Below are 21748 nucleotides of genomic sequence, written 5' to 3'. Positions count from 1 at the left end.
AACAAATTGCTATGGATCTTATTGTTGAGGTACCTGAAAGTGAGAAGAAAAAAGTGATTTGGGTAGTAACTGACTTGTTTTCAAAACAAGCTCATTTTGTGGCATGCACATCTATCCCAACTGTGGGGAAGTTGGCTAAAATGTTTGTACAGCGTATCTATAGACTGCATGGGGTCCCTGACCAGATCATTAGCGATCGTGGGGTTCAGTTCACTTCAAAGTTCTGGAAGGCGTTTGTGAAACTAATTGGGTCAAGTCAAGCCTCGAGTTCGAGTAACCACCCCCAGACAGACAGTGCTTCTGAACGTTTGAACTCCGTATTAGAACAATATTTAAGGTGCTTTGTAAATTATCAGCAGGACAGTTGGGCAGAACTCCTGCCATTTGCTGAAGTGGCTTATAACAACCCTGTGCATCAGAGCACTGGGTTTACCCTGTTCAAAGTAGCTACCTGGTAGGATTTTATCCCAGAACTTCCCCAGGAATCCACTCAAGTGGCCTCAGTAGACGAATGGATCAAACAAATGACAGATACTTGGCCAATAATTAAAGCGGTGTTGCAGGATGCCAGGGAGGATTACAAAAAACACACAGATCACAGTGGTCCCCTGAAAAGGAGTGGAAAGTGGGAGACAAAGTGTACTTATCAACCAAGTACCTCAAAACACTGCAACCATCAAAGAAATTGGGACCCAATTGTGGGACCTTTTATAATAGAAAAGGTCATTAACCCTGTTACAGTTCAACTACAGTTACAGTACCTAAGAATCTTAAAGAGGATTCACCCAGTATTCCATTGTAGCCTTTTAAAACCTTACAAAGAACCACCAGAGTGGCACATGGCCCAGCCACCACCAGACCCTATAACGATTGAAGATGAGCAGTATTTTGAAGTAAAAGAGTTTTTAGATGCCAGAAAACACAGAGAAGTACAATTCCTCATTCAATGGAAACATTTTCCCAGGTCTCAATGCAAGTGGGTTGCGAAGAAACATGTGCAAGCACCACAGTTCATTAAGGGCTTCTACAAGAAATAATTTAATTCAGGTGACCATTATATCTACTACTGTGGGCAAGAAACCCTTAGAAGAAATGGAGTAGCACTCACAGTCAATAAGAGAGTGGGAAAGGCAGTAATGGGGTACAACCTCAAAAACGACAGAATGATCTCAGTGCGTATCCAAGGCAAACCATTCAACATCACAGTAATCCAAGTCTATGCCGCAACCACTGATGCCGAAGAAACTGAAGTTGACCGGTTCTATGAAGACCTACAACACCTACTAGAACTAGCACCAAAAAAAGATGTCCTTTTCATCATAGGGGATTGGAATGCTAAAGTAGGAAGTCAAGGAGTAATCGGAATAACAGGCAAGTTTGGCCTTGGAGTACAAAATGAAGCAGGGCAAAGGCTAATAGAGTTCTGTCAAGAGAACAAGCTAGTCATAGCAAACACTCTTTTCCAACAACACAAGAGACGACTCTACACATGGACATCACCAGATGGTCAATACCGAAACCAGATTGATTACATACTTTTCAGCCAAAGATGGAGAAGCTCTATACAGACAGCAAAAACAAGACCAGGAGCTGACTGTGGCTCAGATCATGAGCTTCTTACTGCAAAATTTAGGCTTAAATTGAAGAATGTAGGGAAAACCACTAGACCACTCAGATATGACTTAGATCATATTCCTTGTGAGTAGACAGTGAAGGTGATGAATAGATTTAGGGAATTAGATTTGGTAGACAGAGTGCCTGAAGAACTATGGACGGAGGTCCGTAACATTGTACAGGAGGCAGCAACTAAAACCATCCCAAAGAAAAAGAAATGCAAGAAAGCAAAATGGCTGTCTGATGAGGCTTTACAAATAGCTGTGGAAAGAAGGGATGCGAAAAGCAAGGGTGAAAGGGAAAGATATAAGCAACTGAATGCAGATTTCCAGAGAATAGCAAGGAGAGATAAGAAGGCCTTCTTAAATGAACAATGCAAAGAAATCGAGGAAAACAATAGAATGGGGAAGACTAGAGATCTCTTCAAGAAAATTGGAGATATCAAAGGAACGTTTAGTGCAAAGATGGGCATGATAAAGGACAAAAAAGGCAGGGACCTAACAGAAGCAGAAGAGATAAAGAAGAGGTGCCAAGAATACACAGAAGAACTCTACAAGAAAGATCTAAATGTCCCTGATGTCCATGCTGGTGTGATCACTGACCTTGAGCTGGACATCCTAGAGAGTGAAGTCAAGTGGGCTTAGGAAGCATTACTAACAACAAAGCTAGTGGAGATGACAGTATTCCAGCTGAGTTATTTAAAATACTAAAAGATGATGCTGTTAAAGTGCTGCATTCAATATGCTAGGACGTCTGGAAAATGCAAGTGGGCACGGGATTGGAAAAGGTCAGTTTATGTTCCAATTCCAAAGAAGGGCAATGCCAAAGAATGCTCAAACTATCGCACAATTGCATTCATTTCACATGCTAGCAAGGTTATGCTCAAAATCCTACAAGCTAGGCTTCAGCAGTACGTGAACCGAGAACTACCGGATGTACAAGCTGGGTTTCGAAGAGGCAGAGGAACTAGAGCAGGAACAGCGAATTGCCAACATTCGCTGGATCATGGAGAAAGCACGAGAGTTCCAGAAAAACATCTTCTTCTGCTTCATTGTCTATTCAAAAGCCTTCAATTGTGTGGATCACAACAAACTGTGGCAAATTCTTAGAGATGGGGGTACCAGACCACCTTATCTGTCTCCTGAGAAATCTGTATGTGGGCCAAAAAGCAACAGTTAGAACCTGTCATGGAACAACTGATTGGTTCAAAATAGGGAAAGGAGTACAACAAGGCTGTATACTGTCACCCTGCTTATTTAACTTATATGCAGAGTACATCATGAGAAATGCCAGGCTGGAAGAATCACAAGCTGGAATTAAGATTGCAGGGAGAAACATCAACAACCTTAGAGATGTAGATGATACCACCCTAATGGCAGAAAGTGAAGAAGAACTAAAGAGCCTCTTGATGAGGGTAAAAGAGGAGAGTGCAAAAGCTGGCTTGAAACTCAACATTAAAAAAACTAAGATCATGGCATCTGGACCCATCAATTCCTGGTAAATAGAAGAGGTAGAAATGGAAGCAGTAACAGACTTCATTTATTTGGTCTCCAAGATCACCGCAGACGGAGACTGCAGCCATGAAATTAAAAGACGCTTGCTCCTTGGGAGGAAAGCTATGGCAAACCCAGATAGCATATTAAAAAGCAGAGATATCACCTTACCGACAAAGATCCGCATAATCAAAGCTATGGTTTTTCCAGTAGTAATGTATGGCTGTGAGAGCTGGACCATAAAGAAGGCTGAGTGCCGAAGAATTGATGCCTTTGAACTGTGGTGCTGGAGAAGACTCTTAAGAGTCCCCTGGACTGCTAGGAGGTCAAACCAGTCAATCTTAAAGGAAATCAACCCCGATTGCTCATTGGAAAGATTGATAATGAAGCTGAAACTCAGATACTTTGGTCACCTAATGCGAAGAGAGGACTCTTTGGAAAAGACCCTGATGGTGGGAAAGATTGAAGGCAAAAGGAGAAGAGGACTGCAGAGGACGAGATGGTTAGATAGCATCACCGAAGCAATGAACATGAAATTGAGCAAACTCTGGGAGGTAGTGAAGGACAGGAAGGTCTGGCGCGATATGGTTCATGGAGTCACGAAGAGTTGGACATGACTTAGCAACTGAACAAGAAGAACAAGAAATACATTAAGAAACCAAAATAATGATTTCATTAATGTTGTATAAATATGCATATGTTTTAGTTCTCTCTATCTAATCCTCTACAGGTCTCTGTCCACGAAGACCGAAACTGATCCTTCTTTCCAGAGGGGTGGCATGTCAGAATCCTTACAATCAATCACTTGTGCTGCTAGTTTGCTTGCTTCTTTTCTGCCGTTACAGAGAGAGAGAGGGAGGAAGGGGGGGAAGAATGGGAATGTGAATTGTTGGGCGCAGATGAGCTGTTATCTCACTCTCAGGAATGCCCAAGGTTGTACCAACATGAGAACCTGAGGACATCTTCAATATGCACAAGAGAGATTCCAAGACTGAAGGGGGGGTGAAATGGGAGTGAGGTAAAACTAGGTTTTGGCGCGCGCGGGACTCAGTTCCAGTTATGCCCTACAGCTGTGCACTACTTTCTATTAAATGAACTTTCCTTTGAACCTGCATTGGTTTCAATGAGAGTTGCTTTCATTGGGAACTGAGTATTGCAGTTCTTACATTGGTTTCTCAGATCCTTCCATTGTTGGCGTTCTTCCCAGCTTTGTGACTCAGCACAGTGATAGCAGCCATGTCTGATATTGACCTCAAACTATAAGACAAAGAGGAGATATTTCTAGTCACACAAAATTAATCTCAAGGTTGATTGGGGAGGTAGGGATTGAGAATGTAGAAACATTGCTTCCTTCTTTACCTATGCTGGTTCCCAGGCAGTCGCAAATTAACTTCAGAAAGGTGTTGACACCTAATCATCTGTTCCGTCCAGACATTTGTTATCAGCCCCATCATCTGTTCTTCCCTTCCCACAATGTATTTTACATTCAGGCTTTTTTAATACTGATGTGACATGGGAATTCTCCCCAAGGATTTCCAGCATCCAAGCGGCCCTCACAGGTGGTGGTTGAAACTCCATTTATTGACTGCCTTTGCTTTCCTCTCAGAGATGCTGTGAAGATGGCCAGCACTCTTTACAACCAAGTGGATGAAGGAATCCACCAGTTGGTGCTGGTTTCAAACAAGCGCATCCAAGCTCTGGAACTGGTTATGGAATTTGAAGTTGTGGAACAACACTTTCAAGAGGTTAGTGCCAGATATTTTGCTGAATTATCAGATGGGCAACGTCAGGCTGTCAAGGGCTGCACTGAATTTTGCAGAGTGGGGGATGTGATGTAGAATAAGCAGGTGGGCCTTGAATTTTCAGTTTTTTCCAGCTTGAGGATAATGTGGGGGTCTTATTAGGCAACATCATTAAATTACTGCCAGTTTGCAATGACAAAAAACAATTTGAAAAAAAAAATCTCCCCCAGTCTTCTAAAATTAGTGTTTAGAGGTGACAGGAGTAATGGCTGTATGCTGCATTCGGTCTGGAAGTAACATTGGTATTTATTTACTTAGCTGCTCTAGGGACCCGTTGGTTTGTTGCTGCTGTAGTGGCCTTCCTGCTGCACAGTGACATCCCTGCCTGAGCTGCTGGATTATCTCTGAGTCTCTGAGGCTGCTAATTCTTAGAAACTTTAACTTGCTCTCATGTGGCCTTGACTCTGGAGTGACTCAGGAGATCATGGCCACCTCTCTGATACAAGCCAGACCCATGTATTTTTATGGACAAAGTCTGATTGTCCACAGATCTGGCATGAACTGGCAATAGCTGGAAGCCAAGGCACCCAGCATTCAGCCCACCCCCAGACCCAAGGGGGGGGACAGCAGACGGGCTGGAAGTAGGAACTGGCACTGCATTTCTCCTAGGTCTCCTGTCAGACCTCCTGTCATCCATCAGTTTGGATATACACTTCCCCACTCTTACCCTGTGAGGCTCCACATCCTGATTGGAGCAAGCACACCATACAGACATACATCTCCACCATTGGGGGTGGCAGTCTAGAGTCCCATTCCTACAACCATCGCTCTTGTCCCTGCATCAAACTTCTCATCCACAATCTACCCGTAGCCATCACTCCTGTTATCTGAGTCTCATCCCTGGCACTCCACTCACATTAAGACTTCTCTGTGGAACTTCCACCATGCTCCCACGTGAAGGAAGACAGTCTCCCGCTGCCCTTTCCTCTGACCCTGCAAGTGGCTCCTCTCTCAACCTCCCCTTCATTTTGGACTTGTAAAGGAATATGGCAGAGGTAGCATCTGGGCTTGTTGCAGAGTGTAGTTCCTGGTGAGCCTCACTGTGATGTGTATCGGGGCTACTAGTTGGGAGCTGTTCTAGATTTAATGGCTGGCTGGAAGCAAATATACTGTAGCTCTACTATCCAAGGTCCACAAAAGAGAAGCATGATGGGCCAGGATGTGCTGTAGCAGCAGGACAAACCGCTTTCAGCTGAGAGCTAGGAACAGTGAGCAGCAGTCTGCTGTTTTCCCTTCTGGGTCCATTTTCTAGTAGGTTGCTCTCTGGACCAGTGTGGACCATGTGGAGTGTTTTTAACTTCTTTGAGTGCGTATTGTACTTTGAGGGATGCCCAATTTAAATCTCATAGTTGTGTGCCTCTGTCAAATGGAACTGAATAGATGGAATTATATTGTGAGACTAAGCTGGACTTTGCGTAGTAAGTATGTGCAGTATTTGTAGTAACTTTAAGACCGCTGGATTATTTTATAGGAATGTCTAGAAAATGAACCTGTTGCATGGGCAAGTCTAAAGTCAGATTGGTGGTAAGATTGATGGTAAGATAAAAATTATTGAAGTCCTTGTTGAATTTTGCAAAGTCCCAGGCCTGAGGTTAGTGTGTTAGTGGAGCTCCTGTTGTGTTTTTTGACTTATAGGTATTTTTGTCTGAGGTGTTGTGCTTTGTTGTTATGTTTTTAATTGTTTTAACTTTATTGAAGTTGTAAACTGCCCAAGTCTTTTGGAGTGGGGTGGCTATAAATCATCATCATCATTATCATCACCATCATCATCAATGGTCCTGATCTATATTGCTGGACCCAGCAGTCTTGGGACAATTTTAGCCAATCTCTAGTCTTCCCTTTTTAGGGAAGGTTGTTGAGAAGGTGATTGGACTCTGGCTTCAAAAGGGCCTGGAGGAAATGGATTATCTTAGGCATTTTTAGTCAGGTTTCAGGCCAGGACATAATACTGAGACAGTGTTGACCTTGCATGTTGATAACCTCTAGTGAAGCCTTGATGGGGATGATGCAACTGTCCCAGCTGTTCTTGATCTTCATGTGAACTAGGGAGGGGCCTGTCTGAGATACTTACTCAAAGTAGTTTCTTGGAATAATAATAACAACAACAATAATAAATTAGCCATTAGGGCACATCAGAATACAAAATACAGAATACAGAACAATAATAAGACCATGCGTTACAAAACAGAGTAAAAGGCAGAACTAAAAGGAAATGCAAATCATATTTCTCTGTCGCCCCTACAATTTACCCCAATCAAATCCAGATATGCAGTTCTCAATTGTATGGATTTGTCCAGATAAAGAGGCATGTTGTATTTGGGTTCTGACCACATATGAAATATCTTGTTTTAATGTATGGATCCCAATGAGCCATTTGTTTAATGTGTGTTCCAAGATCTCTCTCTTTCTTATACAGTTGACATTTAAATAATATATGTGCCATCTGCTAGTTTCTTGGAACAGACGGAAGCCTCACTTATCTGACCATTGTCTCGGTGGCAGCTCTTCCTCCTGTCCTTCAAGGCCATTCCCTCACAAATAAATCTTTTCCAGAGATCAGAACAGCCAAGAGTTTGAACTAGAGGAGTCTAGTTCTTGTCACTGACATACCTGAGCCGGCATTTTTTGCCTCCTTTTCTTAGATCTGCAGCTGGATCAAGAATGTTGGCGAAATGCGCCTCCTAGAGCTGAACACCCTGGACAATTCTCTGGATGGCCTGCTTCAAGCCCAAAGGCAGTTCCAGGATTTTGCACTTGTGGCAAATGTAAGTTCTATAGTCCACATATTCTCCCTCCCTTTTATATACTGTTTCCTATATTAAAGCATGTCCATTTGTTTACAGTAAATATAATAATAAAGTACATAATTCAACAGGGCATTAAAATAATATAAAACTACTAGACAACCCAATGACCCATGGGTCATTGTTTCAGAGAGGCTTCCTTACCAGATTCCTCAATGCCTTCAACAATGGCAGAGCTTGTAATGTATTGCCTTCACTGGAAAATTTCTTAAAAATTCAGGGATGTATCTGCCTTGAAAATAGCCCATGTCATTCATACTGAAGTGTATAGCACAGTCAAACATCAGGAGTTGATTACAGGAAATGTTTTATGACATTTTGTATTATGTCACTAAATGTTTTATAAAATTTGCCAAATTTCAATTCCACTAGAGTCATGGGTCCTGGATTTTGGATGCATTCTGTAAGTTAGCCCATTTGAGGTACCTTGGTTCAAAAATTGTTGACCTATGATGCACTGTTTTGCCCAGTTAAAGGTTACAAACAGAGACATGAGAGTTTTAGTAGTAATAGATTGATTGAATAAAAATAAAATATGTTCATTAAAAAAGAAGGAGGAAGGAAACGTTCATCTTGGGAAGGCTTGGATGAAGAGGTGAGGTTCAGCAGGTGCCTTAAAGTGCTTCTTGTAGGTGCCTCCCAATTTTCTGTAAGATTCACCTGAATTGCGATGTTCAATAGAGCCCAGGGGTCAGGACTTTACTTCCCACCCAAAGATGTAAAAGCCATAGGCATAGAGAGGCTGGCTGTAGTAGAACTGGGAGACCAGCCTCTTCCTCTGCCCCTCTCTAGGCTTTAGTGCATCTGGCAGCCACTGCACACATGACATGGTACAATACCAAGAATTTTGACAGATGTTCTAATTGCAGGGATGAGGAGGCCAGAGATAGAGTTGGCAGAGTTTCAGTAAGGGAAGTGAAAGGTCTCCTTAGCAGGAGTTTAGGCCTCCAGCAGACCTCAGGTGGAAGAGACGAGACTCAAGCATGGGAAGTGAATGGGGGACCCTGGGCAAGAGAAATAGATTCTCCAGGAGGTCAGTGATTTTCTGGCATTTACAATTCTTGGCCTGGGGCTGGCTGGGAGGTGTGAAGGAAGAAGAAAGAAAGGTTCCCTTTTCTACCTGTGGTGTGGCTTCTCCCCCTTCCCCCACAGAACTGCCCCCCAGATACACCTCCAGATGCTGGCAACCAACATGAGAAATGCGGCTTTTTTGACAAAGGAGGAAGGTAATTGTGTAAGGATGCAGCGGATGGATCTTTTTCATTATATAATAATCATTTTCTGTACACCCCCACTCTGGATTTAGCCCATCTTTCTAGAAAATTAGGAATTGGCATATGGAGGGCCTTCTCAGGAACAGCACCCACAGCAGGGTCAGCTAAGGATCATTTCACAATTGATGGCCATCCAATAGTCTGCGTGGTATTTCTGTGCTTGGCTGAGGAGCCTGCTCTGCTTCGCTTCTAGGAACACTGCCAGAAGGGATGGGAAGCTCTGAGGAAGTGGGACGGGGGCAGGAATCTGTTCACCGTGCAACGACCTGCAGGCTGCGGAGTCAAGCTGCAAGTGTACAGAAACCAGCTCCAGGGATTCTGCAGACAGTTGGAGGCCAGCAGGAGCCGGATAGAGCAAGCAGTTGACTTCTGTGGATTCTTGGAACAGGTGGGTTCTTCCAGAGAGGAGATGCAGCTACAGTACTTTTCTCTACCTACCAGAAAGAAAAAGAAAAGAAAGGAAAACGAATAGGTTGGTCTTTTTTACCCCTAGTGTAGGCTGGCAATAGCCGAGCAGTCTCCCCGCATTGCTTTGCTGGTGAGAACCACCCGGCCCTGGCCAAGCTCTGGCTGGAGAAGAGGTTTTCCTTTTCCAAGCTCTTGAATCCCCTGGGGAATGTGTAGCTTCATCTGGGATCATTGCCAAAGGAACCCGAGTCCCACTGGTTGTATCACTCTGGCTTTAAGAGGAAGTGCATAAAAGCACGAAGGTCACAGTGGATCTCCTTTACTTCCATTCTCAAGGTGTGATCTGGAATAGTGCCTTTGCCTGCCCACGTGTTTAGCAAATGTTCAGGCTAGATTAGGAGCATGCGAGCAAGAACTGAGATCAGTTGAGAATGGGACCCAAAGGGAGACTTGGGGGATGTTCTCAATGAAAAGCCTAAGCAGGAACAGCTGTCAGTGCATCCAAGCATTTGGATAAAAGTAGCAGCTTTGCCGAAACGAAAAGATGCTGCCGAGCTCTTGCCTGAGCTGCCAAATGCATTTCAGACGTCACAGGGTCTTGAGAGGTTTGTCTTCCAAGAGTTAGGCTGGGCTATTTCAAGTTGCCTGTGCTTGAAATAAATATACACTTGCACTCCAGAAAGAGGCCGAGGGAAAATGTTCCGTCCTGGGACCCTGTAAAGCTCTCAGTGGCACACCCCCGGAATCATGAGTTTTCTGCCCCCACTTAAGCAGGAATCGAAATCACAGCACCCCAGCCCCAAACAGCTGGCTTGAATACTTCCAGTGCAAGACAGCATCCACTTCTCTGGTTCATTGGTTCCAGTGCCACAGTGCTCTTCCTTTGAAGCATTTTATTCCTTACATTCCATTGGCATCTGCCTTCCTGTAGCTTAAATCCATTATTCCATGTCCTGAAATCTTGGCCTCTCTAGAGGCCTTTTCAGAACAAGGAAAATGATGTCCTCTCTCACCCGACTTACCTGCTGTCCTTAAGACTAAACATCTCCTCTCTTCAGAAGACTTGCCACTGTGGAGGACATTCCCAGGCCTGCGCTCTTGCAGGGGCTGACAGTAGCACATGTGACGTTTCACATCCACGTACAAGATTGTACGGAATATGGTGCAGAACTAGCAGTCCTGCCAGCAGGAGAGAAATCGTGAAGACTGTGGGGCAGGGGGGCAGAAACAAGACTGCTCCAAGCCCTGTTTTGTCCCTGAAGAAGCCTTGAGAAGGCTCAGGGCCTGTCTGTTGCAGCCGGAAAAAAGCCAAAGGAACCGAGTGCTCTTTTCTTGGCCACAAAGAAGGGGCTTGTTGGTCCCTTGGGTACTTCTTTTACTTCCCACTCCAGCCTCTAGACCTGCAATTGCTTGGAGTTGTCCCACTCATGTATCGAGCACGTCTGGCCCCTCTGTTTAACTAAGTACAGGGGGTGTGTAAGGGTCACAGCTGAACCACTTCTAGCCTTGCTGCCATGCTTCTCAGACTTCTCTGAGCACTCTTCCTTTTTAGCTTCTGCTGAGCTTTTTTCTTGTTCCACCCCCTGCAGGCTAACACATGGGCAGTGGAGGGGATGCAGTTCCTTTCCAGCATCAGCGTGGAGGACTGTTCTGATGCTGTTGCGTGTCTGCAAAACTACAAGCAGCAGCACCCAGGTATTAGCGATGCCCAATTCCAAAAGATGAAAGAGCTGGCCTGTCTGCTGCCAAGCAGTGATCCTCTAAAGAAGTGGCAGCTTGTCCGGTCCAAGTGCCAAAAGACAAAGCTTGGCTTGGATATGAAGCTAGAAGCTGCCCTGAGGATCTGGCGACCTCTGGGTCCTCCTGACTTGAAGCCCTCAGAAGAGGGAGAGTTCAGCTTGGCCAGTCAAGACAAGAGGAATGCTCAGGCTGAAGCTTCCAACATGGCACCTCTACCTGAAAAGCCTAGTCAACTTTCTGGATGGACTGGGAGCAAAATGATGGACACTTACAATGAGGCTGGACAGGGCCTGCTCCAGGTTGCTTGCGGCCACTTGTGTAGCCTTGCTGTTGACATACCTAAGCCATCGTGCAGTGTCTGTGATGAAAGAGCCATTCTGGAAGCCCCAGAGGCAGCCCCTTCCTCTAGGCAGCTCTTTTGCAAAAGGAGATGGAGGAAGGCCCAGAGTTTTGACCTCCCCTGCTTAGAGGGCCGTCAGACGCTGGGTGACCCAGGTCACTGCGGCAGCACCAGTGTCTTGAATAAAGGCTTGGAATTCAGCAGCACTGAGTTTGTGGATGGACCCTATAAAGACCAGCAGTGCCTTGGCCCAGCAAGGTCTTCTGCATTCAGTCTGCAAGAGGAGCAGAGAAACAGGGGCATTGTACCAGAGACAAGAAGCTGGAGCAGGTAGGTTTGGGCTATGTTCCCCCAGCCATGCCAGTTGGTTCAGGTCTGGCTGCGGACTGACATGCACAGCAGCAGGAAGCTGATCTCAAAGTCATCTGATCGCACAGCATCCTGGCCGTGGTTTCTTAGCACGGCCACAGACCAGTTTGAGAGAGATTGCGGCACTTGATGTGAGAGTATGTGAGGGATAATTTGGAGGAAGGGGAAAGAACTAGAATCAAGGATAGATTGGCAGGGCAGGTGGCAGCTTTAACATGGGGGAAAAGCCATTGTGCCCAGCTTCATGCAAGAAATTCTGCAAGGCTGCAGCATTGTAGCAAAGGACTTATTTATTTGTATTGTATCTATTTATAGAAGTATCTTTACCTCTTGTCAGAGTTTCTTGCCAGAGTTAGTGGCACCCAAGTAGTTGAGCTTGTTCTTCCAAGGAAAGCTGTTGGCCTCTTACTTGGATTCCATAATCCACATCTTTCCAAGCCCCAACAGTTTCCTGAGAAATGCAGACCTCCAAGAACGGAGCTGCCTCCGGTCTATGGATTGGAATATGCCAGCCCTCTTTGCTCTTGTTTCTAGTGTAGCCAGGGCTGGCTGGCAAGAGACAACTCCAGTGGATGATGTTGGTTGCCAACTTGGATGGTCCCCAGCGTGCCATTGTGATTGCTCTGCAGCTTTTAGGCTCTTTTCCTTTGACCCTTGGAGGTGCAGATGACCCTGCCTGAAGGTGGTGGCTGGATACAGAGCTATGCAGGCTGTGAACAATTTGTGCTCCCCTTTCTGTGTTGCAGCAAACCACAGCATATCATGGGAGAGATGGTGATGACAGAGCAGGAGTACGTGCGATCTTTGCACTACATCCTTGACAACTATTTCCCTGAAATGGAGCGGATGGACCTGCCTCAAGACCTGAGGGGGAAGCGAAGCGTCATTTTTGGAAACTTGGAGAAGATATACAACTTCCACAGCCAGTATTTCCAGCGAGAATTAGAGCACTGTTGCAGCCATCCTCTGCGAGTCAGCCATTGCTTCCTGAGACATGTAAGGAAGGGACAGGGCTCCCAGTGGAGGAGATTTGGTAGAGAATGTTGGTGCAGTGGAGAGGACAAGGGGACTTGGCAGCTGAGGGCCACTTCAAGGGAGAAAAGGAGCTGAGCAGATGGGCAGGGTTGCAGCAGAGGTCCCTTCGGAGTGCAGTTGCTGCTCAGGAGGCCTGTGCAAACAGCACAGTTCCCTGCACTTCGAACAGGAGCATAAGACAGATAGTGGCCCCAGGAGGAGGGCTAGAAAAGCCACTGCAATGGCAAGCTAAACCGGGCATATGATTTGTTTCTTTCACCCAGTTTTCTGCCTGTGGACCATCATTCCCTTCTGCCTCCACATTGGACATTGTGTTTTTCCGGCCCATTCGCTCACATGCCTTCCCACCATCCTCTTGGCACCAGCGTCAATTTGGTCACAGGCTTGTTAGAGAATGCATTTCTCTAACCCATTTAGTCTTTTTTCAGTGGGCTTAGAAAACCCCCTGGCTTGTTCTCAATACGTCAACCTTCTTCCTGATCTTTTTTGGTTCGTGATGAATTTTTGTTCAAAATGGTCCAAGTACAAATCTGTCCACTCTGGAGCAAATTTGCAGCCCATGAATGTCCCTGATGCATGCTAATAAAATTGATATTGAGAATAAAAAATGGATCCTTTGTGGTGCTGTCCTTGCCAAAGAACAAATTAATTATGCAGGGAGAGTCTGATTGCCAGTACTAGAATTTAAAGTCATATTCATAATATCTAAAGTTAAACCCCTCCCTGCATGCAAAATTAAATGTAAGACCTATCATAGGGGTTTGTGGAAGGATTTTTTTTTTTTTTTTTTAGGGAAAGTAACAGGAAGATAGGTTGGAACATGTGATATTTTCCATGAGCAAGTCAGTAATTATGGGAGAATTAAAAATCTGTCTTTCTGTCTATCCTGTGCCTGCTTCTGTCCCTTTCACTGATAGCATAGAGTGATGGTGGCTACATTTTGTTTTCCTACCGCCTGAAACAGTGTCATGGTACCTGGAGGTGGAGATAAGAGCCTCACTTAGACTGTGTTTCTACCCTTTTTGTAGAAAGACCAGTTTGGGATGTATGCCTTGTATAGTAAAAACAAGCCCAAGTCTGACTCATTGCTGGCCAGTCATGGGAACGCTTTCTTCAGGGTAAGTTGGGCACACTCCTTCCCAAAAGAGTGATGGCTTCCCTGTCCAAGTTTTAATGCTGATGCTGTATGGCTCAAGGGCACAGTGGCCCTTTCTGAGTTCTGGAGATCTTTCCTGCTTAGATAACTCTACCTTGGCCTGCAGGTCAAGCAGATGCAGCTGGGAGATAAGATGGACCTGGCCTCCTACCTCCTGAAACCCATCCAGCGCATGAGCAAGTATGTTCTCCTCCTCAAAGACCTCATCAGAAAGTGTGGGAAGGCACAAGAGCAGGATCTGGCTTACCTGCAAGCAGCTGAGGAGATGGTGCGCTTCCAGTTGCGGCATGGCAATGACCTCTTGGCCATGGATGCCATCCGGGACTGTGATGTATGTATTCACAAATAATGTTGAAATTGTGGGTGTGAAAAAGGGGACATTCCTCTGGACCTAGCACAGGGCTATTGTTAAAGGCCAGCTGCTGCCAGGCTTCAATCCCTCCTCTGTCTCCACAAGCCATGGACCAATGTGGTGAAGGAAGAAGTTCACCATGTGTCAGGTATGCGTTTAAAGCAGAGAGCTGCTGGCAGCAAGTTCCAGAAGATCCATCCTTGTCACATGGAAATGGGACTGAGGCCTGGTTAGGACCTCCTGCTGCTCCTCTGGGAAGGGGAAGAGCTTTGGTTTCACCTTGTTTTTGTTCAGTGGCACCATTGGTGTCTTGCTGACTGGGGACCTGCCTTGTTCTATGGGTCCCCAAGAATAATTGACATCCTGGCTCCTCTGCCTAGGTGAACCTCAAGGAACAGGGACAGCTGATGCGCCAGGATGAGTTCAGCATTTCTCTGGGCCGAAGGAAGTGCCAGCGCCACGTCTTCCTCTTTGAGGATCTGATCCTCTTCAGCAAGCCTAAGCGAGTTGAGGGGGGCCTAGATGTCTACATCTACAAGCGTTCCTTTAAGGCAAGGAAGCCTGTAGCTTCTCCAGGGGGTCTGCTACAGTAGGTACTGTTGAATAAGGTTGGTGAGAGTGAGCAGGCACAAGAGAAAAGCAAGAGTAGGCACTGTTGTCTGTAGTCAGTTGCACTTGGCTCACAGATTAAGACACCATCTGTTGTGACCAGATGTTCAATATGTCTCATGCCCAGCTTTTCTGCAACTCCTCCTGCAGGGCTGCATTTTCTAGATGGATCTTTGCATTTTGCAGGACTTTTGAGGGAAAGATGGCAGTGTTTCACCCTGTCAAGTTGGCTGGAGCTGACTTTCTCAGAGTACTCTGCCTGTCTTATAGCCACTCAGTGCACAGACCACCAGACCTGCCGAGAGGTTCAAAGCAAGAGTTGCCTCACAGATATCACGGCTTCCCTCTGTCCTGGCCTCCCCACTGCATTCCTCATACACTGTGAAAGTTCCCCGCAGCCCAGCAGGCAGCCACAGCTGCATCTTGCATGATAGACTCTCATGTTCATCCCTGCAGACAGCAGAAATTGGCCTGACAGAGAACTCCGGGGACAGCGGCCTGCGTTTTGAGATTTGGTTTAGAAGGCGGAAATCAAGTGATACCTACATCTTGCAAGCCAGCAACCCAGAGACCAAGCAGGCCTGGACAAATGATATCACCAGGATCCTATGGGAACAAGCTGCACGCAATAAAGGCAAGTTTCCATACATGCCAGAGAGAAAGGCTCCTTTTTTCAGCATCTGCCTTTCTGTAGGCCCATTAGAGTTATAGGAATATGATTTAGCAGGCATTACAGGTAGTCCTCGGGTTATGACCACTTGTTCAGCAACCATTCAAAGTTACAATGGCACCGAACGAAAGGTACTTACAACCGGTCCTTGGAGTTCTGGCTGTCACAGTGACCCCGCGGTCATGTGATTGCAATCCAGGTGCTTAGGTGCTCAGCTCACAGTTATGATGTCTCAGTGAGCCATGATCCATGATCACAATTTCCAACATTCCCTGCCAGCTTCCCACAAGCAAAGTCAATGAGGAAGTCAGAAGCTGCTCCCACACCTGCTTTTTCAGCCACCTGCACTCTGTAGCATCTGCCAACGGCACCCACCCGTCCACCAACGACCTGTGCAGTCCTGCGGTTACAACGGCAGCTGGGACTGCTGGGATTGCCATCACTAAGCAATGTGGTCACGTCATCATGTTTTATGACTGCATCGCTTAACGATGGAAATTTTGGTTCCAATTGTCGTCATAACCTGAGGACTACCTATACTGAAACCTGGTGGGATGAAACTCATGGCAAGAAGGCTGAGATTGAAGACCGTTTCTTATTTAAAAAGAATAGATTACCCAAAAGGGGAGGATGTGTGACATTATGTGAAGGAAGCAAATGCATATTGAGATGCAAGAATTAGAACATGAGGACAGTAGAATGGCTTGCAAGGTGCCTTCTAGATGAGAGAGTCTTATTTGCACAGAACAGTGGGAGCGTACTTGAGGGAAAACTAGATTAGGGTTAGAGACAAAATGTGTCCCAACTGACAAGTACAGGCCATACCATTAGCAGGGAATACTGCATGTCTTGCAGGCATGACTAAGGCTAGTAACCTAGTCTACATTTTCCCTTACTGAAAACATTACATAAAAGTTTGACTGACAAGTTTTGTCATCTGGTGATCCATCTGGTGATGACCACAGCATATGAAAGATCCCCAACTGGAATGTAAAGAGGGTAAATTGTAAAGAACATGGATGAATGAAAGATACATCATGTGTTAGTGAAACTGAGGCAAAAGAGAAGGGAGTAATAGAACTGAATGAAGATGGTCTGATTATGTGGAATGCAGTTGATGAATATCTACATAGAAGTGAAGGTGTAATTAAAAATGAAAAGGCCTTTTCACTCTCCTTTCTTTTTTTTCCTCCAGTTCACCTGACATTCCTTTTTGAACTCCTTGAAGTTGCTTATCCTTCTCTGGAACCTTTGCCAAACTTCTGTAGTTACCCTCTCAGCTAATTACTTAGTGGGCCTCACCTCCAGCCCCAATCTTATTTATTTATTTTATTTATTTATTAAATTTGTATGCCGCCCATCTCCCCCAGCGGGTGACTCTTGTAAATCTTGTAAATTTCTTTGGATTTCAGCAGGACCTTCAGCCCAACTCTCCTTTTCTCAAGAATCAGACATTATCCCACCACACTACCACTGTCAGAGTCTGCACGCTCAATCCCAAAGTTCAGTAAATCCTCTGGAGACCAAAAGTTCCATCAGAGATTTCTTTATTCAGGAGAAGCATACAGCATCATAGTTTGCTGAGTCTAATTCTACATAGCAAAGCCTTGTCCTTTTAAGCCCGACTTCCCCCCCTACTAGGTTTCTTTTCCCGCTTGCAACTCTTCGCGCCTTGCCCCGGTTCTCACACCTCCTGGCCTTGGATGTCTGTTTCAAGATAGAGATAACGGCATCTGGCCTCCTCTCCCCCCTTTTTATGGCAGGTCAAGCAAACGGTTTAGAAAAACATTCCCACTATTCCACTATTGATCTATGGTTAGCAATAAAAGTAAAAGCAATAAAAACAATTGAAGGTTCTGGTTTGCGTAGATCCTGACAACCACCACTGTCCTGAGCTCTCAAGCTTGATCAGACAAGGCACAGGATGCAAAGGTCCTGTGAATCAAGTCATTTTTTCTTTATTCAGAATATATCAAGGAGAGACAGACATTTATTTCTCTGTGAAATTAATTATTTCAGCCTAATAATGATGCAGGTGGAATTCAACTAAGCTTAGGCTCCATCCCTCCCCTTTTTTGGTGTCTGCCTTCCAAGGACAGACTGTAGAGAATTGCTTTATCATCCTATTATTCTACCATTCCTTGATTAACTATCTCCCTGCTTACAATTGTACTGCTTCTGCTAATATGGCTGTGTACTTATCCAGAAATGTATCTAGGTGTGTAGCTGTTACTAAATTCCCCTAAAAGTTAATTAAGGGCTGACAGACTCTCAGGGCTGGTGCAACCATGACCTTTTTAGTGTCTTCAGATTGTCTTCTCCTTCTAGAAGCATGTCCTTAGTTAACAGATTTCATGCCACACCCTCTACCTCCTTCCCTCTTTTCTGTGATAATCTTGAATCCCCTAGAACCTGCATCTCTTCAGCAGCCCTAGACTGCCTAATTCCATTCTTGCTTGTTCTCCACTTTTCTCTTTTGTCCACTCTGAGCCCAACACGGAATCTCTTACAGCTTTCAGGGTGCTGCACCACAGATCGCTGCATGTCAGACCTGGTCATTAAGTTGGGGTCTAGGGATCAGCTGGGATGCCGCCCTAATACCAGCCTCCTTGCTGTACAGTAACCTCCCTGCCTGAGCTCCTTGACTCCATTTCTGGGCTGGCAGTGGAGTTCCCCAGACTTTGGTTTTGGGAAACTTCAATTTGCCTTCTCTAGGAGCAGGATCTGAGGTGGCTTGAGCATTCATGGCCACCATGACAGCCATGGGCCTATCCCAGATCATCCAGAGCCCGACAAGGGACAGTGGTCATTCACCGGATCTGGTGTTCCTGTTGGAGCAGTGGCTATGTGATCTGAAATTGGGGAAGCTTTTGGTGTCCCCCTTGTCATGGTCAGATCACACCCTGATTACCATGGGATTCTTTAGAATACAATACGATACGATACGATACGATACGATACGATACGATACGAATGAATTTGACTTCAGTGCAAAGAGCTCTCAGTGTATTTGCATAGCATCAGGAAATAAAGAATAATAAAATAATAACAACATTATACTAAAACTATGCAGTCAGAAGAGGAGAATTGGAGGAAGAATAATACTGCGGCTATTGACTAACATATATTCATTTTTAAAAGGAGAAGCTACTATCCGCTGCAGAGAGGCTGGACCCATTAGCTTGGTCTGCCTCCAATCACTAATGGATCCAGATGGGTTTCAGAGGGAGCTGGGAGTTGTTCCTGCTGGTCTGCTGCACATCCCATTTGAAGCCTCAGTTGCCGCTTGGAATAAGGAGGCAGCTGGGGCTTTGAATCGATCATGCCCATGTGACCTCTCCCCTCTCAAGGATCCTGGCATTCCCGGTGGTTTACAGAGGAGCTGAGGGAGATGAAGCAAGAGACGTCTAGAGCGTCACTGGCATTCAACGAGGGATGAACTTGACCAAACAAGGGTTAGAGCCATTATTATGGCCTATCTAGTGGCCTTAATAAGGGCGGTGATGTGGCAGTATTTCTCCACCGTTATTGCGTCTGCAGATATAGCCATCCCGCAGCCCTGTTTAGGGTGACATGAGCTCTCCTGGATAAAGGGGGCTCAGAGAAGTGCATGTGGAGGAATTTGCTGAGCGTCTGTCAGACAAAGTTGCTTGGATTCGTTCTCACTTGGACGCTGGCTTTGTTATAGGTCTGGTGGAGATGCCTAGGGAGGAGACTTGCCCTGTTATCTGGGAACTGTTGGACCTGAGGAGTGGACAGGGTCCTTAGGGCTGTGAGCTCAGCCACCTGCTCTTTAGATCCATGCCCCTCCTGGCTGGTTAAAGCAGCCTGGGGGGTGTCACCTGAGTGGGTCCTAGCAATGGGTAATGCTTCCTTGAGTGAGAAGGTTGTTCCTTCGCCTCTTAAGGAGGCTTTAGTTTGGCCCCTCCTCAAGAAGCCATTGCTTGGACCCCACTATACTGGACAACTTTCGTTCAGTATCTAACCTTGCATTTTTGGGGAAGATGATTGAGAACATGGTGGCGCAGCAGCTTCAGAGGATCTTGGAAGAAATTATCTGGATCCCTTTCAGTCGGGATTCAGACCCAGGTATGGGATGGAAACAGCATTGGTCGTGCTTTTGGATGATCTCTGGTGAGGGCAGGATGGGGGTTATGCATCCATCTTTGCCCTACTTGACCTCTCGACAGCTTTCAATACCATCAACCATGGTATCCTTCTGGATCAGCTCAGAGGATTGGGGGTGGGCAATATGGTGCTTTGCTGGTTTGCCTCCTTTTCTGGGGCCGTTTCCAGTCAGTGGTGGTTGGGGAGGAGAGATCTCACCCTCAGCCCCTACTATGTGGGGTGCTACAAGGTTCGGTGCACTCCCCTCTCCTATTTAACATCTACATGAGACTGCTGGGTGAGCTCATCTGTCTCCCTGGTGAATTAAGCAATGCTGTGAACGTCTTATCCTGGTGCCCAGAGGCTGTTGAGGGTCTGGATGGGGAACAAGAGGCTTTAGCTGAACCCTGGCAAGACTGAGTGGCTTTGGGTTTTGGGGCCTTCTGGTTCTAGGACTATGCCATCTTTGGTGTTGGATGGGGTGCACTGCCCTTGAAGAGTATCCAGAAGCTTCAGCTGGTGCAAAATGCAGCAGTGCAGGCAGTTACGTGTGCCCCTAGAATGGCACACATTGCACCTCTGCTCCGTGAGCTGCACTGGTTGCCAGTTTGCTTCTGGGTCCAATTCAAGATGCTGGTTTTGACTTTTAAAGCCCTTCATGGCATGGGCCCGGGTTACCTGAGGGACCACCTGTCCCCGATTACATCTGCCCGTCCCATCAGATCTGGCAGAGAAGGGATGCCGTGGGTCCCATCTGCTAGAGAATTACATTTGGCGGGTCCCAGGAGGCGGGCCTTCTCTGCTGTGGCGCCTGCCTTGTGGAATCTCCGGCCTGGAAGTGAGATCAGCTCCATCCCTCTTAACATTCCGCAAGTCCCTCAAGACCTGGTTATGCCTTCAGGCCTGGGGGTCCCAGGGAACCGGGGAGATCTTGCAATGGCTCTCTTACTGCAGCTAACATTATCCTCTCCTGTTTTTGTATTTTATAGTTTTTAATAATGAATGTTTTTATACAGTATATTTAGTGTTTTTTAATTAAGTGTTGTACACTGCCCAGAGTCACTTTTCTGTGAGATGAACGGCTATACAAATTTGATAAATAAATAGAAATAAAAACATTCACTTCCTGATAGCTTCTAAGTCCATTTCAGCTTCCCTTCCCACACAACAGGACAGCAGTCAGTATTTACCTTCTTCATTCTGTCACAGACTAAGATGTGTACAGAAAGTATTAATTGCTATCATCTAGGTGTTGTGGGTATGTAGGAAAGCTGGAATTCATAGCTTGGTGACAGTTGCATGTTACGCTCCAGTGGAGGTGAAGGATGAAAGAATCAGAATTTGGGGGAAACTCTGCAACACCTTGAAGGATTGTGATGGAGTGGAAGAACTTAATGGGTTATGTATGGCTGAAATCAAGAGTAGGGTGGGCACACACGCTTCTTAATTAACGGTCGTGTTCCCCATTAGAAATCCGCATGCAGGAGCTGTTGTCTATGGGCGTCGGGAACAAGCCTTTCTTGGACATCAAGCCTAGCAAGGCTGCAATCCATGACCGTGCCATTGATTACATTATGAAAGGCAGAGGTGAGTTCCTCCCTGTCTTGTCTCCTCTCCGTGTCCTCCAGCTCTTCTCGGGGAGTCCGAGTCAGCATTAGACTATATGATGAATTGCATTGCTTTGTGGCAGGAGCCAGGACTCGGGCTTCCGTTGCCGTGTCCCTGTTCGACCATGGCAATCTTTACAAGAGATCTCCAGCTCCTCTGTCTGCTGGCACCCCATCTTCCTGCTCAGTGATTGGGCCTCTCAACCTACACATGTACCTGGATCAGACCTTGCTGCCAACTGTGCTGCCCACCAACCTTCCTTTAAGGGCTGGAGTCTACATTGAGGAAGATGAGATGGAAAACGAGACAAGCAGTCAGCCCTCCATGAGTATGTATGATCCATCTTTTTCCAGCACCACCTCAGAAA

General features: G+C 46.0%; 1 protein-coding gene across 1 annotated transcript in view; it reads left to right on the top strand.

Moving 5' to 3' along the window:
* PLEKHG4 (pleckstrin homology and RhoGEF domain containing G4) overlaps positions 1-21748 on the top strand; it is a 98477-nt gene that overhangs the window by 73424 nt on the left and 3305 nt on the right. The window contains exons 11-21 of the mRNA XM_088135467.1: positions 4714-4852; positions 7552-7674; positions 9181-9375; positions 10985-11805; positions 12591-12840; positions 13908-13997; positions 14142-14366; positions 14768-14938; positions 15453-15630; positions 21244-21360; positions 21464-21709. Coding sequence (XP_087991593.1) covers positions 4714-4852; positions 7552-7674; positions 9181-9375; positions 10985-11805; positions 12591-12840; positions 13908-13997; positions 14142-14366; positions 14768-14938; positions 15453-15630; positions 21244-21360; positions 21464-21709 — 2555 coding nt within the window. The remainder of the gene's footprint in view (positions 1-4713; positions 4853-7551; positions 7675-9180; positions 9376-10984; positions 11806-12590; positions 12841-13907; positions 13998-14141; positions 14367-14767; positions 14939-15452; positions 15631-21243; positions 21361-21463; positions 21710-21748) is intronic.

This window comes from Python bivittatus, unplaced genomic scaffold (assembly GCF_059951505.1).
Source record: "Python bivittatus isolate LINGU-HERP-01145 unplaced genomic scaffold, Pbiv_v1 ctg000170_np1212, whole genome shotgun sequence".
In the NCBI taxonomy this organism is placed as follows: Eukaryota; Metazoa; Chordata; class Lepidosauria; order Squamata; family Pythonidae; genus Python; species Python bivittatus.
Note: the sequence above shows the minus strand (reverse complement) of the source record. Positions and strands in the feature narration are given on the sequence as shown.